This window comes from Plecotus auritus (genome assembly GCF_963455305.1).
Source record: "Plecotus auritus genome assembly, chromosome: 2".
Classification (NCBI taxonomy): domain Eukaryota; kingdom Metazoa; phylum Chordata; class Mammalia; order Chiroptera; family Vespertilionidae; genus Plecotus; species Plecotus auritus.
In genome coordinates this window covers 21,180,916-21,208,868 of record NC_137771.1, presented here as the reverse complement: position 1 = coordinate 21,208,868, position 27,953 = coordinate 21,180,916, and the positions used below count along the sequence as shown (strand labels likewise).

The following is a 27,953-nucleotide window of genomic DNA, read 5'->3' as shown; positions in this document are numbered from 1 at the left end:
CCATTAAGAAGCAGTGGCCACAGCCAAGTCTTAATCATTTAATTAACACCTTTGAAACAACTTTTCATGTGTCTCATTCAGGCTTCAGGATAGAGGGAATGGATTGTTTGTACACACATATCAAAGACTCAAAAATTTAAAGAAATATATATATATATATACTTCTAACATTTTTATGGGAATTAAAAATCAGAGGCTTTTGGTCTCTCCATTTGCACTAGATCAAGCTCTTTTACCCCAGAGGACAAAGAAGGGTTGCTTCTAGGTCCTCCCTTCTCCGTACTCTGTCCCACCCAGTGGGGAAATAAACTCAGAAGACTAACTGAGGAAAAGGAGCTTGGGTAACATTGACAGCAGGGAGGGAAAGAGAATTTGGGTTCCCTCCCACCTCCAGCATCTCCAAGGCTGCTACCAGGACCTGGTTCTCGGGGGTTTGGATCAGGAGCTGAGCAGAGCGATGTTTATTGACCATCTTTCCCCAACTCACTGGGCAGGCACAATGCGTCCCTAGCAGCAGCTCATTACCCAAAGGACAAGGGAAGAATATCGGTTTACAGCTCTAGGGAGGAAGCAGTGAGAGAGGGCCAGGGGAACCTGGGCTCTCGTACCACATCCCGTTTCTCAGCTCTTATTCTGGAATGAGGTCAAGCTCTCCTTGGTGGAAGAAAAACAGCTAATGGCAAGGTTCCTTGCCAGACTCGAGCCTGGGTCACTGGAGCCATAGGGGCCAGCCTACCTAGATAGGTGGCACAGGCTGAAAACAGGAAGGTCATTAAAATTCCTGGAGAGATCAGTAGAAGACACTGATGTCTGGGGGCAATCACCCAGCCTGCCCCCTTGGAGCACTGAGTGCTCCCCTCTATTGACTAGGGAAGAGTCTGGAATAGGATGCACCTTTGGCTTCCCACCCTTGCCACTCGGCGTCAGCTCCCCCCAGTGGAACCACCTGGGCTGAAAGCAGCTGCACAGAGGACATGAACCCAGGCAAGGAAAGAAAGGCCAGAAAATGAAATTTGTAGGGCTGGGACTGGGCCCACTGCCCAAATAAGTTCTCCCCCTGCCAGACCCTCCCCTGCATCCCCTTCTCAGTACTTCTGACCAGCTGAAAGGGACACAGCCCGTGGGCTCCTGTCTGAAGTGCTGTGCCTGCCCACCCCAACCTGACCAGGTAAAACAAGGAACAGATGCCAGTGTCCCCCGAGATGACTCCCTATTCTGTGCTCTCAGGGGAGCCTGAGGACCTCCTCTCTGGTTCTTTCTTTCCCCACCCATTTGGGCCCTGGCAGTCTCCCACTGTTCCCTGCCTGGAGCACCTAGCATCGCTGGAAGGCAGGAGGGTGGTTGGTGGTAAGTTGAGGCACAGGAAGGCTAACCCTTGCTGCACCTTTTGTGCTTTGGAATTCCACAGCCTCACTCCTGCCTCCAGCCTGGGGGGAATACAATGACTTGCCCACCTCCAAGAACTAAGAAAAGGAGCAAACTGGATGGGAGGAAGAGGATGGTCCCAGCTAAGGGCTGGCTATAACTGATGCTGCTGCCATGTAAACAGGCCCTTGGAATGTGGCTTCATGGGCCCTGGAGGATGGCCATGCAGTCTCTTTTCAAAAGTGCTTTGATTCTGGACTACAGTATGTGCATGATTTGGACATAAAAAAAAAAAAAAAAAAACTCAAGTGAGGTGTTCTGCTCCCAACTCTGGCCTCAGGGCCAGCATATGGAGCATAGCCACCCGCTCCCACCAGCTACCTCCTTCAAGATGAGGCTAAGGCCAAGACTGAAGTGGCAGCCGCCAGAGGTGACTCCATTCGGGAAAAGGCATGAGAGCTGGATGACTTGGAGGACAGGGTCAACACCAGGCTTGCATAAATGTTGAAGGCCGTGGAGGTTAAGGCTGCAGGCATCCTCTCTGTTAGGTTAAGTGTCTGCCGTATCCTCTCATCCTCGGAGCTGCTCAGGTCCCTGAGATTGTATTCCTGGGATGGGTCAGCAGTGCCAGGGAGGTGCCCGGTGGTTAGACCAGCTCTTTCTGTGGGTCTGTGGGGAAAAGGGAGATTCAGCCAGGGGCCTCCTCACTTGGCTCTGGACAAAACCCAAGGCACATTCTTACCTCATCCCCCAACCTCAATTACTGAACATGCTAGTAGCACTGCACTTAATACTTTACAATCATTCTGACACTACAATGTAGGCACCACTGCCCACACTCGACAGTGAGGAGCTCAAGGCTAGGATGGGTAGATTAAATGGCAAAGTTGAAACTCAAACTTAGTTCTGACTCTAAAGCCCCCCACACTGTAGTTCAGTTCACTCTTCCCAGGCATCCTGAGCCCTAAAGCCTTGAAGACCCAAGAGCAATCCCGAATGGTAGGACTTAGATGTCTAGTCCCCTCACCAGCAATGGCACCACACCCACCACTGCCCACTGTACCTGAGCCAGGCGGACCCAGCTTCTCCTCTAGGCCCACCAGCTGCACAACACCTCCATTCTCGGCCGGCTCCCCCTTAGTCCTGCCCTCGACATGAGGGAGCCCATTGCTCGGAAGAGCAGCAAGAGGCTCAGCCCGAGGAAAGCTGGGGGATGTGGGTGAGGGTACTCCCACAGAGGGCTTGCGGGCCACAGGTGGAGGAGCCTTGGGTGGCTTCTTTGAGGACTGGGGTGGCCGCTGCTCTGAGATGCTCCGAAGTTCGGCCACCAGATTCCGCTGGAGGTCAGCCTGGTTCTCAGGGGACACGGGCCGCTCCAACTGCAGCTTCTTAGTGCCCTTGGAGAAGATAAAGCTGGCCGTGGAGGCAGGGGACTGAGGAGACCGTGGCTCTGCCTCAGGCGGCCCATTGGGCTGGGCATTCACAAGACTCTCACTGGCAGCCAGACTGGAGGCCTTGAGTCGGACGGCAGCATGGAGCCCTGGGGAAGGGGCAGGTGCTGGGCTGGCCCGCCCTGATAGGGCCCTTCGTAGTGGCTTCTGGGGGGCTGATGGCCCCAACGCTGGGGTTGGAACCACAGTGGGAACACCCACAGAACGCAGTCGAACCATCTGCAGGAGTGAGGGCGTGACCAGGGGCACACCGGCATCCTCCCTGGGAACCCCATTGCCCTTGCTGCAGCCCACTGGTTCCTTCCGAGGGAGCTTGGCCAGCCCTGTGACAGAACCAGCAGCGGGGGCTGGCGGAGCTGGAGAATCTAGGGTACCATGGGGCTGACTCTGAGAAGAGACAGTAGCTGAGGGTGAATCAGCCAGGGAGTTGACAAGGGCTGGGGGTTCTGAAGGGCCTTCAGGCTCAGGGCCAGCCACAGAGAAAAAGGCCTCCTCTGGTGGGGGGAAGTCAGCCATGGACAGGTCCTGCTCCTCAGGTGCAGGAGGTGGGGGTGGGGGCCAGTTGGGATCTTGGAGGGGCTCCTCAGTCTCTGGGGCAGATGGGGCCTCCTCAACCACCTCTAGTTTCTTAGTGGGTGGAGGGGGTGGATGATAAGATGGGGGCGGGGAGGGTGGGGGTGACTGGTCTTTGGAGGCAATAGGAGACTCCTGTGCTGGAGTCAGGGATGTCTGGGGGGTGGAAGAGGGCTCAGGACTGACATCAGTGGTAGAGACAGGCCCAGGGACCGGAGCAGGGGCAGCTTGGTTAGGACTCTTGGACTTGGAAGGAGGTGGGGAGAAGGGGGCCAGCACCTTGGGGTGAGGAGGTATGACAAACCTGTCACCAAGGGTGGTCGATATCTGGGGACCAGAACGGTCTGAGGGGGCTGGGTCAGAGGAGGAGGAACACAGAGATGTGAGGGAGGAGGAGACAGAGGCCCCAGGAGATCGGAGGGAAGTGACACGCTCGGGTTTAGGGGGTTGGACCTTGCCTGGGGAAGCAGGGGCCCCCGCTAGACCCTTGGGAGGGAGGGTAGGGGTACCACTTTGGCTAGAGTATCCACTGGAGGGTGAGAGCGTCCGTTCCGGGGAGCGTGGGGGGCGGCGGGAGCCGCCTGGAGACAAGCCAGGCACCCAGCTGCCTGCTGAGTTGGACGGACAGGGCGCTGCCCCCGTCCCTTCTGGCCCACCAGTGGTGGGCGGCCGAGGCGCCTGTGGCTGCTGCTTCCGCTCTGGCTTGGGGGGCAACCCCAAGGGCCCATCAGGGGCTGCTGAGCCCCGCTGACGGAGTGAGTAGGTCCGGCGGGGAGGTGGTGGGGGCCGCTTCAGCTTACGTAGGGACACACTCCGGCTAGACATCTGCCCACTGCTCCGAATACTGACAGTGTCCGAGGCCTCGGCAGTGCTGCCCCCACTGGGAGAGCCCCTCCCGCTGCCCCCCTGAGGAGGGGGTGCCACACTATTGCTAGCTACAGAGCCCTCTGGCCGGCCCTCAGAGCCACCCTTAGAGGACAGGGTGGAGCCGTCAGACACGATGGTCTCAGAGGACTGAGAGTGGCTCCAGGTGTCACTGGAGGAGGAAGGGTGGCGGCTGCGGGACTGTGGGCTGGAGACCGAGGAGAAGCGGCCCAGCGAGCGGACAGAGGCCGGGCTGGCCGAGAGCAGGCTGCAGCGGCTCAGTGTGCGCAGGCTGCAGCGGCCCAGGGCCACCACATCCACTGTAGGTGGCAGCACAGCATGTGGGATCAGTTTCGACAAGTAGGTGGCCTGGGGCGAGATGGACATGGCCGGGCTCAGGGGCTCTAGAGGCCCTGCCCCTCCTGTCAGTCCAGGCACTGCGAGGGACATGGGCCGGGGAATTGGTGGGGGCTGAGCCCCTGTGGACCGGCCAACGAAGGTGTCATCCCGGTAGAAGCGCTCGATGTGGCGCTGCAGCATGGCCTCTGCCTTGGCCCCAGCCTCCGCCTCTGCCTCCAGCGCCTGCAGGGACACCCGGACGCCTGCTCCTGAGGCCAGACTCGTGGGGCGGCCGTCCACCGTGGGGATTCGTACAGCATCCCGTGGACCAGGAGGCCGAGGAGTACCTGGTGCCTCACGCTCATTCCGCAGGCCTGGAATGGACAGGAAGGACTTGGGAGTCAGCAGAAGGGGTTGGCCAGGGCTTCCTATCCACCACCACTGCCCCCCTAAGCCAGGGCTCACCAAGTTCCTTCTGCACGTGCTGTGGCAGTCCCAGCACCGTGCTCCGCCGTTCCCGCCGCCTCCGCCCCGACTTCCCAGATGATTTGGGAAATGAGTCATGAGGTCGGAAGGTGGAGCCTGGGGGCCAGTGCAGGAGAGAGAAAGCATTAGAGAAGGCCTCAGGACATTCTGCAGAGCAGTCCTTTTGTAGAATATTAGTAAGAACTCTGTGAAAAAAGACTTCCACAGTCAAGTAGACATGGGCAAAGCTAGTTAAACAAAGTTAGATGCTTCTTTTCTGGAAGACTTCTGGAAGGCTTTAACATTTACTAGGTCAATAATGATAATTTCCATTTAGCAAACACTTATTAAGTGTTAGCACACTAAATACTTGGCACTCGTCCCAATAGCATAAGTACTCTAGTCTTCCTTTTTATAGAATACCAAACGGAAGCTCAGAGAGGTTAAGGGTTGGCCCAAGGTCACACAGGTGGTAAGTAGCAATATCAGGCCCAAACCCAGGGTTCCCAACTCTCAACTATCCCGCTTTGTAGTTAATGTGCATCACGACTCTCCAAGAGCACGCAGGGCACTGTGTTTCCTGAGAAACACTAGACAGGAGGCAAGGGGCAAGTTGCAGGGGTGGGGACCCAGATGGTGCCCATCCCCCCTCCCATCCAAGAATCCCTGCTGGTGAGCAGACACCTTTGCGCTGGATCATCTCTGTGCGGATGGAGAGAGCATCCTCTGCCGTGGAGCTCTCAGCCGTGTAGGATGTGGTCTGGCTGCAGAAGGAGATGCTGTCTTCATCCGGCCCAGTCCTGGAGGACTGTGGAGGGGAAAAGGAGATCAGACCCGAGACCACCGCAGAGGCCTGGGTGGGGCTTACTGCTGCCTCTTCAGAGCTCCCCCTTGGAACTTCTGACTCAGCTTGTCCCCAGCATCACCTAGCACTGAGCAGACAGCAGCTGGACCAGCCCCCCAGGGGTCACCTACTCTAGCCCCCTTCATGATACAGGAAGGAAACTGAGATCCAAAAGGGCTCAGAGACATACTTGCCAGAGGTCAAGCAGGGAGGGAAGAGCAGTCAGACTGAGCTGGGGGCAGGGCTCACCTGGAGGCTCTGGGTGTCTCCATGGTCCCAGCCACCCTTGTTCAATTTCTGTTTTTCTGGAAGATACCGGAAAGGTGTGTTGGGCTAGGCATCTCATCGTGGGAGCTGAGAGTAGCCCTGGCGGGGAAGGGGAAGTTACCTTGGTGCTGTAGGGAACGGAGCCCCTCCTGGGCCTGCGTGTGCAGCTCTTCCAGGTGAGGCGGTCGCCCACTGGGGAAGAAGACATTGTCCTGGTGCTCATCCACCACAGACCCTGGCCCCTGGCCGGGCCCTACACTTAGACGCTTGTCGCTCTCAGCCTTGGCTGAACCTGGTGGTATGGAAGAGGGAGAGAAGTGAGGCCCAAAGGCATCTGGGTCCTCAGGATGCACAGGCACCAGACAAGGGCACTCACAGTGCCCAGAAGGCACAGGGCCCCTGTACATACATGCAATGCCCACTTCTGCCAATCTAGGCACAACACACCATTCTGGAGTATGTAGTCAATACACACACCGTCCCGTGAGCATATACAAACTATATCTAAGCACACATAGATCTGAGAACTCACACCTCAGAAAGAGCCCCACAGGGCACCACACCCAAGGTACACAGGCCCATTGTGTATGCACATAACACCCACAAGCTTCAATATGTATACAAACAAAGCACCCAAGTATAAATACATCTGTGTATACACATTGCACACAAGGGCTCCACAGAGCACACCCAGCCCCCATGTATACATACAACACCCACAGACCCCATTCTATACATATACAAACAACACCCAAACATACACGTAACTGTGTATCCTCATGTCACTCAGACACTGAATATACATACAGCCCATAGCAAATACGCTTCTCTGATCTCCAGACCTCAAGCTCTACTTTACAGGGCGAACAAAACAAAAACACCCTTTTCATACACACCCTGGCCCAGGTCCAGGCAGAAGAGACCATGGGACACTAGGAAGAGATGGGGGCTAGCAGGAGTCATAACCAGATTACCAAGAGGGACAAACCAGGGATATGGCCTCTGGGTCACCTACTCACCCATGTGGCTGTCCGTTAGTGGAAGAATAAGCAGGGTAAGGGAGAAGAGGGACCCAGGCCTATACACCCCCAGAAAAGGAAGCTCCAGCCTCTCTGGGGAGAACAGTCCTAGGCATCCCCCTCTCCTGGAGCCCTACCCCCCTACAGAGGAGCCAGAGATCCCTTACAAATGATCCTGTTACAGGCCCCGCCCATTGGGAAGTTGGTCACCTAATCCTGGGAATGGGGGGGGGGGGCTGTGTCAGCACTTTGCAGCTCCAGCCCCCTTAAATGGAACCCACAGCACAAGCAAAAGCGCTGGGAGGATCATGTGACCCTGGCAGCACCCTGTAGAGGGGCAGGAACAAAACAAGCCCTTTAAAGGGCCACGCCCAGGGATCAGGGTCTTTAGTTCAAGCACCTGCAGGTTCCTCCTGCCCCAGCCCATTCTTCCAAGGTCAGCTCCTGGGAATCCACAGGAATCCCCCCAGGTCAGAGCTAGGTCTCTCACTCATCCTTTTGTCTAATCGGGGAAACAAGAGAAAAGGTCTTGTTTAAGGTCACCCAACAAATCAGTCAGACTAAACTCCAGGACTAAATACCAGGTTCTCAGTAGGGATTCCTAGGTCACACTCAACCTGGGGGTCCTCTAGTCCCCCCCCCAAAAAAAAGTCCAATAAACTCTGGTCTCCATGTCTTAATCCAGGCCTGAAAGCCCAGCTTCCAGGACAAGGAAGTGGACATAGGTCCCTCCTTCCAAAACTTCACCCCCAGACCTCTACACAGAATTCCATTGATCATGCTCCCCAACTTCCAGCAGTACTGTTTTCCCCTCTACTCTGCTCCCCACATTCCCTCCTCCCAGACACAGGACCCAGGAGGGGATGCCCTTCCTCTAGGAACTGAGGTGCTGGGATGTACCCAGGAAAGCGTGGGTACCCTTGCAGGGAGGCTGTCTTGCCCTAGGGCTGCAGGCTTCAAGGTTAGACACCTGGATCCATTCTCCCAAACACAAGCAGAGCCCAGACAAAGACAGCAGCAAAGCGGCTGGACAAAGGCTGGACAGGGGAGCCTGGCCTCATTACTGGCCCCATCCCCCAACTATTACCGTTCCCCAGCCTTGATCCCCCCATTCTACGTCAGGGTCTGGCAAATGGAGTTATGGGGGAGCCCTTCTCTCCCCCCACCCAGCCACACCCACTCACCCTTCTTCTTAAAGAGCCCGAGGAGTGCCGGGAGGTGGCGGCCCAGGATCACCACCATGACTGCGGGCGCCACTCAGACGTCCCTACCCTGACCTCTCCAGAATGCCAGGCGACAACCTAGCACTAAGGGAAGCGGGCCGCCCGCCCGCCTGTCCGCCCAGCTGCAGAGCGCCGATCCAGGCAGAGGGGGCGGGGCTGCTATCCAGGTCCTCCTCCCACCTTCGCCGCTGGTCACGCCCCTCTACTGACCCCGCCCCCCAGTGGAATTCAGGGGCAGGAACCCTCTTAGACTCCCAGGGTATCTGCGGGTCGGGTCGGAGCCTGTGGGTGCTCAGCTCTGGTGGGCAGTATGACTAGGAAGGCTGACGATATTCAATCCAAGGGGCAGACCACCAACCCTGTCCCCAAGTCTTTTCTAAACAGTCAGGAGCCGAAGCTAAGGCAGGGCTCCCAGCTGCCAGATGGTAGGTAGAAGAGCCACTAGACTAGACTTGGCATGGTGCCCACCCCAGGCCCTCCTGGCTGATGAGGGCAATTCCCCAGGGAAGGAGTTTAGAGCATGGAGCAGCCAGGCAGACCAGAAATGCCTGCGGGGTGACACCTGAGGGGAGGGCAAGGCCACTGATGGAGGCCGCTGCAGAGGTGGGAGCCAGCCTGGGACACAGTACTGGGAAGCCGGGGATGCCCACAGTGGCATCACATTGCTGGTTGTAACCCTCACATGTATGTTCAGCCCCACACTTTCCAAAGGGGTAATGTCACTTTGGTAATGTGACATCAGCAGCCCAGAGACACACTGTGAACTCTCTAAGGCAGTGGTCGGCAAACTCCTTAGTCAACAGAGCCAAATATCAACAGTACAACGACTGAAATTTCTTTTGAGAGCCGAAAACCGACTTCTGCGCATGGGCCACGAAGTTTCAATCGCACTGTACGTGCACGCCCACACGTGGTATTTTGTGGAAGAGCCACATTCAAGGGGCCAAAGAGCCGCATGTGGCTCGCGAGCCGTAGTTTGCCGACCACTGCTCTAAGGTCACACAGCAAAGCAGGCCTTCAGTCCAGACCTCCTGCCCCTTCAGCCCAAGATTCTTCCCATCGGCCTCCCTCTGTGATTCAGTGACTCTGCTGGATCACCAGGCAGGGAGAACAGAATTAACCAAGAAAGAGCTCATAGCCCTAACTGGTTTGGCTCAGAGGATAGAGCGTCGGCCTGCGGACTCAAGGGTCCCAGGTTCGATTCTGGTCAAGGGCAGGTACCTTGGTTGCGGGCACATACCCACGAGGGAGTGTGCAGGAGGCAGCTGATCGATGTCTCTCTCTCATCGATGTTTCTGGCTCTCTATCCCTCTCCCTTCCTCTCTGTAAAAAATCAATAAAATATATTTTAAAAAAAAACAGCTCACAGGTGAGGGCAGTAAGGGCAGCAGCACTTTGAGGGAAGTCAGGTCCAGGTTCAAATCCAGCTCCATCACACACAAGCCATGACCTCATAGAGAAACAAGACCAATAACTCCTCCTTATAAAATTATTGTATCCATTCATTCGATTAGCAAATATTTATTAAGCTAGTCCTGGGGGTTATACCTAGTGGAAAACTTTATTTTGTTCACCAGTATATTCCCAGTGCCTAAATTCGTGCCTGGTACATACCATAAGCTCAATGAGTATTTGATGAATTGATGAATACATGAATGAGGTAAACTAACAACATAATTTTAGATACTGAGGACTGAGGACTGTGACAGGAAGGGGGTACCTTCAGAGGGCATCAAGGGGCACCTCTCCAAGGAAAGACCTTTGGGACTGAGAGTGAAGGAGAAGGATGGAGGTGGGTACCAAATCCTAAACCTGAATTACAGACAGTCAGCTGTGTTGGAGAAAAGTATTGAAGCCTAGAAATTGTGACTGTGTGAAGAAAATTTCCCAGTCTGTGGCTGAACTCCTCATTCTAAGGGTGCAGTTTCCTGCCAATCTATTTACACAAAATAAAAGATTAAGACTCAACTTTGCTAAAAAAAAAAAAAAAAAAAAAAAAGGGCAGAGAGAGAGAGAGAGAAGGAGCCAGCCAGCAAAAGTACAGAGCCCTCTAGACAGGGGCATCCATCGGCAACTATAAAGACCTTGAGGCAGGAGTGGTGGGATTCCCAGAGCAGAGGCAGAGGTGGCTGGAACATGGTGAGCCAGGAAGCGAATGGCAGGAGATGAGAAGAGGGCAGGAGCCGGATCTGGTAGGGCCCCATAGATAGGCCTTGGCAGAGCCTGAATTTTAGTCAGAGCCCCAGGAGGCTGGTCAATAAAAATAAAGGCTGGTCAGTAAAAATGAAGGTTAAGCTGGGTAATGACCCTGTTAAAAGAGATCCATCCCCCTGGCAACTCCAAAAGGTGTAGAAGAGGAAGTCTGTGAGCTACAAAGTGCTGCCCACCCCTCCCCACCCTTGCCTGAAGACGTCCCTCTCACATAGCATCCTTCTGAGTTGCTAGGGACTTAAGGATTCGCAGTGGCTCCCATGCTTCAAGACCCTCCTGTAGCCCCTTCCCCCTTTGCTGCCCCACCTCTCAGAGAGCACTCAAGCAGATGGTGGAGCCCTTGCTCTCTGGAAAACAAAACTTCTGTGGAGCTGGATAGTATATATGCACAAATCACTGAAATCTAAACAATTCCCATTTTACAGATGACGAAATGGAGGCCAGAGAGGGCAAGGTAGCTTTTGCACTCAGGACAACTTGAATCCAAAAGCCATGCTCTGTCCGCTGTGTCAGCTACAAACCTATCTCCACTCTGCAGGAGGGCTGAGGGACCCCATCACCATAAATTTGAGGTTTCTGGACTACATACTTCCCTCTTCCCTCTTTCTTAGGCCAGACCGATCCACCCCTCTTACTAGTATTAGTCCCACTTGACCAGAAAAGAGCAGTAGACCAACACTTGCAGGGTGATAAATTCATGCCAGGCACCATGCCAGGTGCTGGTGGAAGGCAAACAGTCTCTGCCCTCATGGATCTTACTACAACATCAGTCCTTTGAGGCAGGTACTCTCCTGGTAACTGATCATGGACCTGTGAGGCTCAGAGAGCTAGGGGCCTTCCCAAGCTCTGGCTGGCTCCAAAACTGCAGCCTTTAACCATGCAGGACAGTCATCCTCAGCTTCCTCCTAACCAAGGAAAGCAAAGGCTGAGCTCCTACTAAGTCATGGATGAGGCACATCAGTTCCTCAAGGTCCCAGGCCCAAGGCTGAGAGTCAGGGCCATAGCTGCAAATTCCCCAGCCAGATCCAAGGCTCACACTCTTGATAAAGCCTGGTTGCCCAGCAACACCCCTCCCTTCACCCGCCCACAGCATGGCCAGAGCCTGAGGCCTCTCTGAGCCACCCCAGACACAGGTCTACACACCTGTGGCTTGCTGGGGAGGGGCTCAGCAACCTGAATCTCAGGTGAAGGACAGGTACCTCATAAAGAAATCCAGGCCCAGAGAGTGGAAGGATCTCTGCCAAGGGCACACTTAAAAGTCCGTGTTCTAGGACCTTCTGCTCTAGCAGTCCAGAAGTACAGCCTAAACCTCCCTTCACCCTCCACCTGCTTGAAGGAGGGAGGCTTCCGGGATGTGAGAAGACACCTTGCTCCTGGCCACGTCCCCCCACCCCCACCCCAACACAGGGCACACCAGGAAGCAGACATGCAAGTTCTGGAGCTCTGATCTGGTCTACCAGCAGGGGTAGGCGGGCACACACCTCCAAAATGTCCACTGGGGCCAATCCCACAGGTGGGTGCTCTCAGGACTACATCCACAAAGCACACCGAAGCCACCCTAGTCCATGTCCTCTTCATACATGAGCTGGATGCAGACTCACACGGTCCTGCCAGCTGGCTGTGTGCATGAAGGTAGGTGTGTGTACCCACCACTCTGGGGCTTTCCTGATCCTGGAGACAGGAAGGAATGGGGGAGGAAAGCCCAGCCCTCAAGGCCACACGAACATTGTGCGCATGTGTACTCACTGTCCTGGCAACATCCTCCATGGGGTGAGGCCTCAACCTGCCCCATTCCAGAGCAAGGGGCGGGGGTGATGGCACACCCACAGCCAAGCAGGCCTGACTCAGGGGAGAGGAATGAGGGGGGCGGGCACAGCTGCCCAGGTGGCCTCGCTCAAGCGCTGGAACCCTCATGGCCTGACCTTGTCCCCCTTCCACCACCCTCCCTCCACATTCTGACTGTGCCGCTGGCCAGCCCAGGGGCCAGGATTCAGGGTGTTGAGAGGCTCTAAGTCTCAACCCCTGGCTGTACGAGTGGACAAACCAAGGCCCACGGGGCGGGCCTTCCCGTGGGAACAGAATCCAAAGCACATGTAGATTTTGTTCTCTTAGGGGCAAGACTAAGAGAAATGAACATAACAAAATGTTTCAGGTGGAGGCACTTTTACAATTCTTAAAACACTTTTCCTTCTACAGTTTTGTACACCTAACAAGAATCCCGGAAGGTACCTGTGACATTCCCTTTTTTCAAATGAGCAAGAGGCAGCACCAGGGAAAGTGACTCGCTCAAGGTCACCCAACCAGGAAGTGGCCCAGCTCACATTCCAACCTGGGTCTCACTCCAAAGGCGTTAGCAGTCCTAAGTCTAAGGGAGTTGGGTCGGGGCCCCAGCCTGGGTCCCTATCCAAAGAGGGGGAGCTCTGCACCTACCTCTGCATAAGGGGAATCCCCCTCCTTCCTTCCCTCAGTGGGAAGCCCCACCCAGCTGGGGCAGAGCTGACAGGCCGGTTCTACGGTAAATATTGGGGGGCAGGGAGTGCCCCAACAGGGAGGGAGCGATCCCATCCCACAGACGCCTAGGGGAACGGCAGCAGTGCAGGGAGGAATTAGCTACAATAATATTAATAAATGTCATAATGAGTTTCCAGGTCAGTATCTGCTCCCAACAATGATATAATAATCTCTTTGGGCCAGGAGCAATTCTTACTTTCCAAAGCCCTTTCCTTTGTTGCTTCAAGGCATGATTATCCCCATATAAATGCTGGAGAGGCCTATATTCAGCCACCATGAAGTCAGGAGAAGAAACTGCTGGGGGTCCTGAGATCTGGATGCCAGGCCATGGACAAATGAAACAGTCTCCCTGGGCCTCAGTCTGCTCATCTGTAATCTGGGACTAAGTCTCCCTGGGCCTCAGTCTGCTCATCTGTAAACTGGGACTAACGCACTTCGTATGGTGCCTGGGAAAGTGAAAGCCATGCAACCAAGTGCAAACACAAAATGTCATTCGAGGGAGCCTCTGCCTCTCAAAGTGCGGAGTAAAGGGCCCTCTCAGGCCCCTCTGCCTTCCCACTTACAACACAAAGACAGTAAACGAGCAATTAGAGAGTGCCAATTAAGTGAGACACACAGCTCTCCCTCATCATATAGAGGCACGCCCCGAGGGTCAGTGACTTGCCCAAGGTCACAAAACCAGTCATGGCAGAGTCAGGATGTGAGCCCTCTGACCGGAAGACAAATCATGTTCTCGTGCCCCCAGAGGCCTCCTCTCCCACCCACTTCCAGACCTCTCTTGAAATCTCAAGTGGAGTTAAGGACCATTAAGATAAGGTCTGATAAGGGACACTTAACACAAGCTCCGTATCAGCTCCTCAGTGACTGAGCCCTATCTGGCAGACCTGCCGCCCCTGTTTGGGAGGGAAGGGAACTGGAGCCCAGACCAGATATCCCCCTGCTCTGGGAGTCAGGAGTTCTAGGTTTGAACTCTCACTGCCCCGCAGCTGCAGCATGATCCTGAGCCAGGCACTGCCCTTTTCTGGGCCTCGGTTTCTTCATCTGTGAGGCAGGAGGGTGGAAGAAATACTCTCTAAAGAGCCCGCAGTATGTATAACTCTATTCCTAGAAGGAAGGCAGTCCCTCGCTCTGAGTCAGCGCCTAGGGCAGCAAGGGGGGTTCAGCTTATCTCAGACCAGAGAGGGAAGCCCAGGGCTCCCACATGCAAGTTCAGACGTACAGTTAGTCCTAAGTCTCTCCCCTCCCCTGGAAAGGAGCTGTGGGATCTACCAAAGACCCCTGGTGCCCGAGGTCCAGAGGCAGGGGCAGGGATGAAAAGAATTTCAGGCAGTCTAACTCCACCAAAGACTTGGTCATTCCCTCAATCTCCTCATCTACGAGGTGGGAATGAGAAACCCTACCAAGAGGAGGTCCAAGTGGAAATCTGACAGAACAATGCATTGGAAAAGGAGGGTAGTGGGAAAGGGGGAAGCTCCCTGGGCTCTCAATTCCATTCCTCCACCAGTCCCCCAAACTGTCCAGGACCAATTGCCCAGCCGTCTGGGGAAGTGAGGAGAGGGTTGGGCCCAACAACCCCAGCATACGGAGGCCTCTCCCCTCCATCCTCACTCTCACTCTTCTCCTTGGTCCAAGGGCCTTTGATCCACGGAAGGAACCCTTCCTGGATTCTCAGTTTTCCCTCCCACTTTCCACCTGCCCCTCTCTGAGCCCTGAGGGCTTCCCTGTTTAGTCCTTAACCTCCTCTCCTCCCTTAGAGAGCTTTCTCCACTTGTGTTCTTTGGAGTCCAAATCCCCCAGGACCTCAGGCTTTCTTTACCCAGAGGACAAGCAGACCCCTCGATCCTAAGAGGAAACCCATCTATCTCAAACCAGATTAAGGGTACAGGCTTTGGGATCATGATTCAGCTACCTCCCTGCTAAGTGGCTTGAGCAACTGACTTCACTTCTCTGAGCTCCATCTTCCTCATCTGTAACATGGGGAGAATAGTAACTTCTGGCATGTAAGACTGTTGGAAGACAGATGAATTGATATAAAGAGTTTAGCATTGGGCCTCATTTTCACCTCTGCATTATCTCTGTTACCATCCTCCCAAGCAGCATCAAGCACAGAGCCTTTACAGCTCTCTCTGGCCCTTACTCCCAATATCTGATTAATCCCAGGTCCTAGCACTTCTGTCACCTCCTCCACAGTGTCTCTGCAGCTGCCACTCCGCTCTACTCCCACAGCCCCCGCCCTTCCCTAACCCTCATCTCATCACCTCTCCCCTGGATTACTGCAACAGCCTCCTGACTTCTCTGAGCTTCCACTCTCACCACCCCACCCGCCAACCTGTCCTGCCTTGCACCTGCCCGCACCCAGAGCCATCTTCCTAACACATCACTTTCATAGGCTCCTCCCTTGCTCAAACACCTTCACTGGCTCCCTTTGGCCTTTAGATTCCAGCCCTCCCTGCCTGCCTTCCCTTCTTTCCCTCATCCTCTCACAGATTGATCAAATGATAGTACTCAAGTCCCAGTTCCATACCTGGGCCTGTGATAGTAGAGGCTGAGGCTAGGGAGGCCTTGGAATCCTCAACACAAGTAAAACCAAAGGGCTGAAGTTTGCATTCACAACAGAACTTCTCCCAGGCAAGAGCCTCAACTACTTTTTCTCTCCAACCTCCATGCTCAGTCTCAACTCCATGCCTTTGCTCACAACCGTACCCCAGAGATGAAATGTATCTCTCATTTAATCAACAATTCAGGACTAATTCCAACCTTGCAGTTACTTCCAAGACCAGATTAAGACCACCTCCCTAGTTTCTAAAACTGACCCCAACCCAAAAGCCTTTTGACAGATGACCTAGAGTATGTCCAGCCTCCACACTTACTTCTGTGTTGCCTTGACATTGCACTTGTTTTGTACACCTTGACGCCTGGCTGGCTTTGGAGCTACAGCAGGAACTCAAAGAGCACAAGGGCTGCTGAAAGCCCCTGGCCTCTTCCTTCAGGGCCAGCGGGCAGGAGACTGTAAACACAGCCCTCCTAATCTCTCTCCCCCCACAAATGGTCACAAGGCTGGACCCACAGTTGGTTCTCAGGAAACCATCAGTTTAGAGTGGCCATGGGAGGGCAGATGAAGAGCCCCAGCCCGGCCCCACCCCCTCAATGCAGATCTCAGAGGAGAGGCAGGTGGGCAGAGCCTGGCTTTCAGCATTGCTAGGACAGGGAGTCTATTGGAAAGTCCTGGAATCTCTCATCAACACACCTTCTGAGGAATCCTTAGAGAGCCTACCAGGACTTAACCCTTTTCCTACTGTTATTTTGATTATCAGGATTAATCTTCAAACCACAGCAAGCAAATGAACTCGGATAAGCCCACCCTCTCTAAACCTCAGTCTCTTTATCCATGAAATGGCTAACCACACTGTAAGGGTCCCAAGCAGTCACCTAAGCTAAGCCCCCCTAATTTCAAAGAAAGACACCCTGCCATTGGAGTCAGGTAGTTCCAGAGAAGTGAAAGCAATCTGCTCAAGGTCACGGGAGCCCATACCAGAGCCACATTGAGAACCCAGACCCCCAAATTCCCAGCCCAAAGGAATGAGATCATCTCATTCAGAATTTTCTAGGAATGTGGGCCATCCTGGGAAGCCATGGGTGGATTCTCCCACCACAGCAAAGGGGGGGCCCCACCCCATCCCTTCCGTGATCCTCTCACTTCCAAAGACCAGCTGATACCTACCTCTGTTGGAGACCCTTTATCATCCTGGGGGGAGGGGGAGGGTTGAATCCCACCCCAGCCCCTTCTCTAGATTCACCAGGTGGGGGAACTAGGTACCCTCGACAGTCCCTCCTCCAGCAGCCCTTGGGATTCTGAGGTATACCCTGAACTGCCGTACCCGCTGGGGGAAACCAGGAATCCCCTCTCCCAGCTCTGGGGTGGGAAGCCTTCCCCATTCTTCCCTCCTCCCCCCCGACTTGGAGGCTGGAATGTGACCCGCGGAGGGATCCCGCAGCACGCCGGGAAAGGCTGTGTTCCAGCTGGGTGGCTGCACTGAAAGGGGGAGATGCGGCAGCGACCACAGGGACCGCGGGGGGGTCGGGGGGGCGCAGGGCCTGAAAGGCTGCGGCGGAGGGAGTGGGGGTGGGGAGGGAGCCCAGAGAACCAGAACCAGTCTGACTCCCGATCGCGCCAGATGGAGGTGGCCCCGAGCCTCCAGCCTCTGGTTTCCTGCTTCTCCCCTTCACCTTTGTCTCCCCTGCCTCCTGCAAACTTTCAGCCTGTTGGGGGCTAATGCCTGAGAAACAAGTGTTTGTGTGTGTGTGTACATTCCTTAGGGTCTGCCTTTAACCCTGAGTGTGAGTCTGGTTGGTTGTGCAGTTCTGAACCTGTGGGTACATCTGTGTGTACCTAACACGTTGGACAACTGTACCTACATGACTCTGTGTGTATGACTGTGTCTGAATCTGTGATGTGATGTAGTTCGTGTGACTGTGTAAATCATATGCATAGATATATGTGTCTGTGTCTCAGGATCTGTGCGTCCTACAGCGATGGTGTGGGTGTAAATGTGTATGTGATTTTGGGTCTGTATGTCCATACATCTGAGTGTTGTGTGTGACTGTAAATTGTGAACATGTACATGTGCCTGCCCGGTAGGTATTACATGTGTCTGTGTGTGCATGTGAGGAGTCGGGTCTATGCGGGGAATACCCGGCCCCACACTCACACGCGCCAAGCCCCGGGAGGGGGCAGCAGCGGTGGCGGCTGCTGCGGCAGGGAGACCCTCCTCCCCTCCTGCCCCGCCCCCACCCCAGCCCCTACCTGCGGGCCGCTTCCCCGACCGCCCGAAACGCCAGAAGCTGCGGGCCCGGGGGCCGCTGGGGGCCTTCCTCTTGTGGTGTGAGTTGCCCATGGCGGGCGCAGGAGCCGGCGCGGGAACCCAAGCACAGCCCAACCAGCCGGGCCACCGGGCCCGCAGCCCCGGGAGGCAGGCAGAGACTCGCGGGCGGCCACCGCAGGCGCCCCCAGCCCCAGCTCGGCCACGCCCCCGGGCTCTGTGGCCAATGGCCGGGCCAGGGGTGGGCAGGCGGAGGGGTGGGGCCTGGCTCGCGTCCCATAGGCTCCGCCCCCAGGACCTGGGAGACCAGCGGAGCCGCCCCGCCCTGAATGCTCCCCGGAAAGGCAGGGCCTGTCCAGGTGAGGCAAGCAGGTAGCTCGCTCTCCCAGCCCAGGGGCCTCCAATCTGAGGACTGCAGTGGAATGGAGATAACTGGGCACCAGGATCCAGACAGGCGGGTTCTGGAGCCCTCCTGCTGCTAAGGCCCACTAAACACTACACTGTGAGTGTCACGTGTCTGTGTGTGTATCTCCTGTCTCTGTGCCTGCGGTACAAATGTATCAATCTGACCGTATTTCTGTAATAATGGTGTTCCAAATAATAGTAGTACCCTTTTATGTAGTGTGTACAGGCACTGTGTAACCGCTTTCATGCATTACTTCATTCATCCACAAAACAATTATCTAAGGTAGGTACTTTTATCATCCCCATTTTACAGATGGGGAAATTGAAGTTCCATGAAGTCAACTGACTAGTCCAAAGTCAAACAACATTAAACTACAGAGCTAGGATTCAAATCCGAACTGACTCCAATGCCCACTGCTCCGTGCTACCACTCCTCCAGTTTATCTATGCCCCTAGACCTGGAAGAAGGGCATGTAATTGGGCATTTGTAACTGTGCTTGAATGTGGCTATCTAGTTTTGTACCTGTGTGTACATCTGTGACCCTGAATATATGGTTTCCTCTTTATGTAATCATCTGTGTGTAACTGTGTGCCTATATCCACATCATTTAGTCTGTTTTCAAGTGTCTGGATGTGCATTTTTGTGTATCTGCCTATGTAACTGTGACTGTCTCGCTCAAGGTGGCTGGATATCACTGGTTTTATGCATTTGTGTGGGTAACAACCTGCCTGTGTGCATGTAAGTGTAAATTTGTTTATCTACAAATTGTGTAATTGCATGTGCTTTTGTGTATAGGTATGATTGTACAATTATGTTTATTGAACATATGCCCATATCTACATTTGTGTGTGTAAATTTAAATAATGGAAAGTATAGCAGATAGACATATATGAAACCAGCCATGTCTGTGCATCTGTAGAGATGTGTGCCCCTCATGCATCTCCCTTTATACAAGCCTTTGTTTTTTCAACTCCAGGCCAAACCTCACCTCTTCGGAAAGCCTTCCTGGCTGCCAGGCTGCCCCCCGTCTCTGTGTCCTCATGAGCACCCTTGTGCCCAGGGACCTTCCCAGAGCCCCACAGCCTGGGAAATTATTCTCCTTTACTATCACTCTGCTCTGTCTCTCCAACTAGGGGCAGCATGGTGTAGCAGACAGAATGCTGGGCTGGGAATCCAGAGCCCTCAGTTCTAATCTCTATATGGCTGATCCCTTCTGCCACCTAGGCAAACCCTTCCACTACACCATGCTGCCTCTTAGGCCCAGGGGCTCCAGAACACCCTTTCTCTGCAAAATGGGAGAGTCACAGCTGTTCTCCCCTACTCTCTGATGCCCATCTCTTGCTAAGAGTCTGAGGCTGCCAACAGTGCAGTCTCTGAGGGGCTGTATTTTATTCCTCCATCCAGAAAATACTCATTGAGCACACGCTATATACCAAGCTGTATACACAAGGCTCCCTGCTTTGTACAGAGAAGAGGGTCCTAGTGTCAGAGATCTCCTAGCCCTGTGGTCGGCAAACTGCGGCTCACGAGCTACATGCGGCTCTTTGGCCCCTTGAGTGTGGCTCTTCCACAAAATACCACGGCCTGGGCGAGTCTATTTTGAAGAAGTGGCGTTAGAAGAAGTTTCAGTTTAAAAAATTTGGCTCTCAAAAGAAATTTCCATCGTTGTACTGTTGATATTTGGCTCTGTTGACTAATGAGTTTGCCGACCGCTGTCCTAGCGCAATTCCATTAATTTACAGATGGGGAAACAGAGGCCCATAAGGGGAAAGGTGGTGTAGGGGAACAGAAAGAACACTTAAGGGTAACGTACAACCAGTTTGGCTAAGTGGATAGAGTGTTGGCCTGCAGACTCAAGGGTCCCAGGTTCCATTCCAGTCAAGGGCATGTACCTTGGTTGTGGGCACATACCCAGTAGGGAGTGTGCAGGAGGCAGCTGATCGATGCTTCTCTCTCATCAATGTTTCTAACTCTGTATCCCTCTCCCTTCCTCTCTATAAAAAATCAATAAAAAAAAATTTTTTTTTTAAAAAAGGGTAACATGCCCTAACCGGTTTGGCTCAGTAGATAGAGCATCGGCCTGCGGACTGAAAGGTCCCAGGTTCGTTTCCAGTCAAGGGCATGTACCTTGGTTGCAGGCACATCCCCAGTAGGAGGTGTGCAGGAGGCAGATGATCGATGTTTCTCTCTCATCGATGTTTCTAACTCTCTATCCTTCTCCCTTCCTCTCTGTAAAAAATCAATAAAATATATATTTTTTTAAAAAAAGGGTAACGTACAAATCCTTCAGCATGAATTGAGTGAGGACAGAAGGCCATGCAGGAGCTGTCCCTGCCCACCAGTTCAACTTCATCTCCAACTACACCCCTCTCATTTCAGAATTTCAGCTACACAAAACTGCTTGCCACTCCCCAGTACACACCTCCAGACCTTCACACATGCCCCTTCCTCTTCCACCTTTGCCTGGGAGATTCCTTGTTATCCTTAAGGCCCGATCCATAGTTTACCCCTGCATGAAGTTTTCCTTGCATTCCCTACTCCCAGAGGCATTAGTGCTGCCTGCTGAAATAGACCTGATCACAGCTCAGGACTCCCAGGCAGTTGTCTCAACCAGAAAACAAATTTCTCAAGGGTAGTGATGGTCTCATTTCTCTTAGTAACCCCAGGCCCAGTCGATACAGTAGGCATGCCATACATGTTGAACAGAAACTGGGGGCAGTGCAGATGGTTGGGCTTGCTTACTGGTGGAGGTGGTGATGATGGCACGTAAGTACTGGTGGAGGTGAAGAGGCATGAGCAGGAGAGCCCAGGGCACTCTCCTGGTCTTACATATTTTTGCTACAAAGGCTGTGCTTGCTCCAGGATCTTAGAGGAGGAGTACGCCACAGCCATGAGCCTGGGAGAGCTTGGGGTAGGACTGGTGGGAAGAAGTAGGCAGTATGGAAGGCAAATGCACCAGAACTCCTGGAAACACAACACTGAGCCTGAGTGCCTCATGACCCTCTTGGGTAATGGTGGCGAAGGCCTCACCTGGCTAAAGGCTTGGAGGAGAGGGTGTCCTAAGCACCCAGGAAGCCCTACTTGGAGCAGACCCCACCAGTAGCCTCCTGGGAATCATGCATTTTGCCAGAAGACTTGAGGTTTAAACCCTTTGCAAGTGATTTTCAACCTTTTTCATCTCATGGCACGCATAAACTAATTACTAAAATTCTACAGCACATCATGCCAAGCACAGAGCCGGGCACCGTCAGTGGAGCTGACAGCCTTTGATGAGCCGGTCCCTGAGGACAGTGAACAGAAGTGGAATGTAATAACTGGGGAGGTGGACATAGATGTCCCCCTCCTGCCCAAGGAATGTTTCCACCTGCTTCCTTCCCCAAGTCAGCCCAAGGGCTAGAGGTGGCCATGGGGTCTGTATGGAAGGTAGAGGTGTGTATACCTGCTCTCCCCACCCACCACGTTCACGGTGGCCCACATAATAAACAATGCCTCTTCTCATTAGTTTCAGCAGCATGTGACAGGCCAGGAGCAGCTGAGACGGCTCTCAGGGTTTGGGGAGAGGGGGATTTCCCAGGGGCAGTGGTGAGGGGAGGCTCCCCCTCAGCCCTCTGCTGAAAACAGAGTGTAGATTTTTCTGGCCACAGGATTAGCCACCCCAGTTCAGCAAACTTTGCTGGCCATCCGGGTTCAGGGGCCAGAGGAAGAGCATACCGGGGGAGGGGCCCCTGCCTGAGGGGATTTCCAGGAGAATGCTGGGATGGGTGCCGCGGATGCAGAGGAGGGAGAGGCAGCTGGAACCCGAGGTACCAGAAGGTGTCGGAGGTAGGGGAGGGGATGGCAGTCTTCTTAGCCTCAGCTTCCTGCTCATCTCACTCCACCCCTGCTAGAGGCACCTCTCTGGGATGGGATTTTCCATTTAAAGTCTGAACAGAAATGGGAAAGCTGACAGGTGTGGGCTCCTGTTCCTCCTTTGGGCCTCCGCTGCCCACCTACATGTGCTGTGAGGGCTCCCTGTGATATCTCACGCCATCAATTCTGAGTGTCTAGGATCCAGAGATGCCCATAAACTGGGGGCCCATATCCGGTCACCCACCTATCACCCAAAGCCACTTAGTGCCAGGCCCTGTGCTGAGGAGAGGGAAAAGACAGTCAGCCCAGTTCCTGCCCTCAGGGTGTGTAGAACAGTGAGGTACGGTGGTTTCTGTACCCCATGGGACCCAGACAGTCAGCCGGTCCCAGTCCCCAGCAGGTGCCTTGCCTGATTCCAGCGCTGCAAATCCCTCTACCCCACCGTCTCCTCATCCTTCGATTTTAGTTCATGTGTCACCTCCTCAGAGAAGCCATCTCTGGTTTCTCTCTGGGATCATTATGCTCCTTCTTTTGTCACATTTTTTACCCTTAATTTAATTGCCTCCTTGACCCAGGTTCCTGCTCCTCTCAAATTGTGAGGACTGGGACCTTGTCTCTCATTCATCCCAAGACAGTGGCACACAATAGGTACTTATATATAATATTAAATAATTAATAAGTATTTGTGAAATACACCAGTGAGGCTCCTTCTCCCATCTGGACCCAAGACAGACAATGCCCATCCCTTCACAGGGGCCTGGAGGAGATGAACCCAGACTCCAGTGGATGATACACAGACCTCTTTCTCAACAGGGAGACGTGGCATTATTACACTGCACTCTCCTCATCCACTTTTCAATGACATCCAAGCCACTGGGTCCCCATGACTTGTCCATGACCAAAGGTAGGCTCTCCTTTCCTGGACATAGTTCCCACCCACATACCCCCAGCACCTACCAGCTTGCTCCTTCAGCCCATTCTCACACTCACAGAATTCTAGAACTAGAAAGGATCTCAGAGGCTATAAAACCCTCTTTCTCAAAACAGGGCATGTCTGGACTAGAGTGAGGCGGGACTTACCCCAGGTCATACAGCAGAGCAGAATTCAACCTCAGGGATCTCTCCACAACCCCACACCAAGGGCAGTTCTCCCTGAATGAGTGGCCAAAGTGCCTCGGTTAAATCTGCTGGGCCTGGCAGGATGGCTCCTGAATTCTCACTATCAGTATAGAAGCCCTTCACACTCCCACGCCCAGCCACTGCCCATTCCCCAACAGAAACCTTCAGGAGGGCAACAAATTCCTTTCCCCAAAGCTGGTCCTATCTAAGACTCTACAATGACTCTGCAACTCCTCTGCAGAGTCAGACACACATCCAACCTCATATTGCTTTGTTAGGAGAGTGTGGCATCTGGTAGCAGACTGAGCGTTTCTGTCACTGCCATGCTGTGAACATCACTTCCATACAGGTGTTGTGGCCTGTCTTGGCCCAGATATTCACACTACCCTGAACAGTGCTTAACACTATCTAGTCAAGAATATGTCTTTTCAAGTGAATGAGGCCAAGTGACCTTGATCAAACTACTTTTCCCCTTCGGGCCTATTTCCTCACCTATAAATGGTGATAAACGCCTATCTCCCAGGTTGTTTTGAGGACAGGGAAAACATGCATGAAAATGCCTGGCCAGGGTCTGGCACATAGAACCTTCATGTTACTTCTCTTCAAACCAGCCAGCACCCTGCCCTTCCACACCCTGCTCGCCTCCTCCAGAAAGCCTCCCCTGATTAATGGGCTCCCTTCCAGGCATCTGGCCCAGAAACACTTCCTCCCCACACTTGTCTCGAGATCAGATGACATTTCTGGAAAATATGGATTCATGTTTGTTTACCTTTTCTTACGCCTGCATCCTGGACAAAGGTAAGACTCCACTTCTGTGGATCCCCCCTCAATAATCCTCAGCACCACGGGTATGTGAGGTGTAACAAAGTGAGTTAGTTGCTTTCCAAACATGGATCAGGATGAACTTAGCTAATGCCACATCCTCAGCATCACAACCACAGAAACCTGCCACTGTCTGGACCATGCTGCACAGTTCACAAAGCACTTGCATGTCTGTTCTCTAGTTGGATCCTTGAAACAGCCCTGTAAAGCCAGGATTTATTATCTCTATTTTACAGATAAGGAAACTGAGGCTTGGGGGCGGGTAGTTGATAACCTGCCTGTGTCTCCCAGTCTCATGGCCCGAGGGGGGCAGACCAAAAGGAAGCAGAATTGTCCAAATAAGCCTCAGAGCTCATTCCCTCCAGACTGTGTCCTAGATCAGCGGTCGCCAACCAGTGGTCCGCAGACCACTGGTGGTCCGTGAGATCCGAAAGGTTGGCGACCGCTGTCCTAGATCACAGGTGATTAAACTTATAAACACTATAATAGCAATCCCTTGCATTTTTATGGTGACTTCACTTTTATATAATCTTCACATCGTCTCTTGTGAGAATCTTGGAGAGACAGAAAGGTCACAGACCCATCAAGGCAATGTCCCCTCTCTTTCCTGTAACAGCAATGGAATCGGTGAGGCCATAGAGAAGTTGCTTGTCACGGGACTTGCTAGCAGCTGAGCCAGAATTTGAACTCTCATTTCCTGACTCTGATATTCTTCCCACTCTATCAAGTTCCCTCACTTCTCTTTGGGCCTTTCCCCATCTGTAGAATGGGTTGGGTGAGAAGATCTTTAAGCCTTAACCACTGGTCCATGTCCTTGGGAGTGTTATGAAAACAGTACCAGTTTGGGAGACAGATGATTTGAGTTCAAATCCCAGTTTAGGCCAGCAATTTTCAACCTTGTTCATCTCATGGCACACCAAAAAGTTTATTATATGTTTTGCTGATCGGACAAAACATTAAGTATAATTCTGACTCATTCACATGGGACGGCTATTGGGTTGGCTGTTTTTTGTTGTTGTTTTTTTTTTGTGTGTGTGTGTGTGTGTGTGTGTGTGTGTGTGTTTAATATTTCTATTGATTTTTAAAGAGAGAGCAAGGAGAGGGAGAAAGAAAGAAACATTGATGTGAGAGCCATGGGCCCCCCCGACCCCCACCGAGGAGCTCGCAACTCAGGCACCTGCCCCAGTGCCCCACCAGGAATAGAACTCCACCCCCACCTCTCCGACTGACCAGGAGACCAGGAGTAGAACCAGCAACCCGTCTGTGAACAGGACAACACCCAACCAACCCCAATGGAGCCACACCGGCCAGGGCTGTTGTCATTTTTTTATTTGACAGTCTAAGGGAAAAGAGGTCAGTCCCCTGACTACACAGTCAGGTATTATTGCATGTTTTAAAAAATTCTTGCGCCACACCGGTTGAAAATCACTGGTTCAAGCAAATCACTCACTCACTGTCCCTGAGCCTCAATTTTTTTCATCTGCAAATGGGCTCAAATGAGATCATGGATATAGGCCTCCTGGCACATTCCGAATAATCAATAAATGTCAGATTTCCTCTCTTTTCTTTAGAAATTTGTGCAGGCCAGTGAGGGGAGTAAGGAGATTCTGGAAGACAGGTGCTCAAAATTCTACTCCAAACTCAGTCTGTCCATTTTATAGTAGAGGACTCAGATTAAGGGAGCCAAGACCTGCATCTCTGGGTCTTTGGTTGAAAGAAAGTGATAAGGGAGATGATGTCCTTCCCAGCAAAAGCCAAGCTCCCAGGAATTTTCTGTGTATCCCTCCTCCTCATCTCCATTTGGATCTTTTCCCCAGAAAGAGTTAAGCCTTCTTTGGGTTTCCCCTTCCGGACCAGCAGTGCCAGTGGAGATTAGAGAGATCAGATTTATTTCTCTTAATAAACAGAAAAGAAGGAGAGCCAGGCAGGCGACAAGGAAACAATTGGAATAATAGGAGGCTGGAGCAAAAAGGAGCAGGACTTCTACCAGTTGTACCTGGGGCCACCCCCAGACCTGCGGAAACAACAGCGTGGGGCAGGGGAGGTGTTTCCTGCACGTGGGCTCAAGTCAGGCTGACCTGCTGCCCAGAAAGCCCAGTGCTACCTGATGCCAAAACACAAGGCAAGGGGCGGCCTGGCCTCTGACCCAATGACCTCTAACCCAGGCTGTTGGAGGAGGGACCTACAGGTCAGCTTTTCCAGCTTTTGCCTCTAGGCTGGTCTCCCTGAAAAGGGTCCACCACTAGCCTCCCATCTCCAATCCTGATAGTCTGACCACAATCCATCCTGTTGCACTTCTGCTCCACCACTCTTGAGGGAGACAGGGATGACTTCGGATGGAATCCCAGTGGGGCAGCCCTGGGACAAACCCCAGGTCCTGTTGAGACTGCAGAGCACTTGGAAACACCCCCCCACACCCTCCCCCAACCCTTCCTCAGAACCTAGCCCAGCCATCTAGCCCCAGCACCCTGACTTCTATTTGTGGCTGGGCTGCAGGGGAGCAGGGCCCTCATCCAAAAGGAAGATCAGGCCGGATGCAAGCACACAAGAGGCTTTTCACCCTCTTCCTGATCCCGAAAGTGTCCTTCAGTTCTCCTCCAGAGGAGATGGTTAAAGGACACTGGGAGAGTAAACACGGGCAAAATGGGATGGGCCACACACACCGCCATTTCCTCACCTCCAGCGCAGCAGCCACATCGAGGTGAAGATAGACCTCACAGCATGGCAAGCCCCAAGGGAGCCCCACCCTCTTACAGAGACTCACGTCCTCTCCCTCACATGAGGGACAAACGAGGGAAGAACCAAGCAAGTGGACAACAGAAAAGTGGCCCCCGCTGGGATGGGTCAGGCCAGAGGGAGCCCAGAGGCAGGAATTAGCTGATGTGTTTTAAGTACCCACCCAGCCCAGGTGCAGCCTCTTGGTGAACTTGGGCCACAGTTTCCCCCATCTGTAAGAACACATCCAACAGCTCACCACCCGGAAGGTCAATGTTTGTGGTTTGGCACAGGTGAGTGGTGAGAGGGACCAGGTGGGAAAAGCTAACACTGTTAGCTTTTAAGAACCTAAATAAAGCATATGCTCCGTGATGGGTCCTTTGTGGGGCTGGAAACCCAGATCCACCTAGCCGGCTGAAACACTTTTTGAGTGTAGTTGATGTTCCAGACCCAGAGGGACCCCCACCAAAGCCACAGGGCCACTCGCCTCTCCTATTGGCCCCAGGCCAGCGTCAATTTCTGACCCCCTGACTCAGCAGAGGGCAGAACCTGTGTGAGCCTGGGGGATGGGGGATTGCCTCATCCCCAAGAGCTAGACTGCCTGCACTTCGTGATTAAGCCAGGGATCCCTGCCCCAGCAGAGGGTCCTCCCCGCGACCCCCTAAAGTGGGGCAAGGCTGAGGATGGGAAATGCTGCGGGCCGGCACAGAATGGGGTTGCTTGGGCTGAGCCCTGGGCCCTCACTGCCCCAGCATCAGCGCCTAGGGGCTCACCCGCCTCCAGCAGCCGCGGATCCCCAGCGGAGACACCCTGGCTGCAACCTGGGCGCTGGCCGGCGCCTAGCCCAGGTGCCCGGCGCCTTACCTCGGCCTTTGCCCTTGGCCCTCCTGGCCTTGTCGTCCGCCTTCTTGGCCCGGGGGGCGGCCGGTTCGGCGCTCTCAGCCCCCGCCGCCTTCTTCTTGCGCCGCTTGCCCCGCAGCCAGTTGAAGGCGCGTCGGAGGCCGGAGCGGGACTTCTTCCTGCGCGGGGGGCTCCCAGGGCCCCCCGGCTCCTCGGCCGCAGGTGCGGCGGGGGGCGCGCGGGCCGCCAT

The 27,953-nt window shown here is 53.7% G+C and overlaps 1 protein-coding gene across 3 annotated transcripts; it reads right to left on the bottom strand.

Annotated features, from left to right (window-relative positions):
- Positions 1-25: 25 nt before the first annotated feature.
- On the bottom strand, positions 26-27,953 carry NHSL3 (NHS like 3; the record flags this gene model as incomplete). Of its 3 annotated transcripts, none has more annotated exons than XM_080657000.1 (7): positions 26-2,034; positions 2,429-4,966; positions 5,058-5,174; positions 5,742-5,865; positions 6,151-6,206; positions 6,290-6,460; positions 27,728-27,953. In XM_080657000.1, 7 exons carry the CDS (start codon positions 27,951-27,953, stop codon positions 2,012-2,014), a joined length of 3,255 nt encoding a protein of 1,084 aa, XP_080513126.1. In that variant the 3' UTR covers positions 26-2,011. The 3 variants fall into 3 exon arrangements, with proteins under 3 accessions (XP_080513126.1, XP_080513127.1, XP_080513128.1); XM_080657001.1 differs by lacking the exon at positions 27,728-27,953 and adding an exon at positions 17,937-18,058; XM_080657002.1 differs by lacking the exon at positions 27,728-27,953 and adding an exon at positions 8,372-8,458.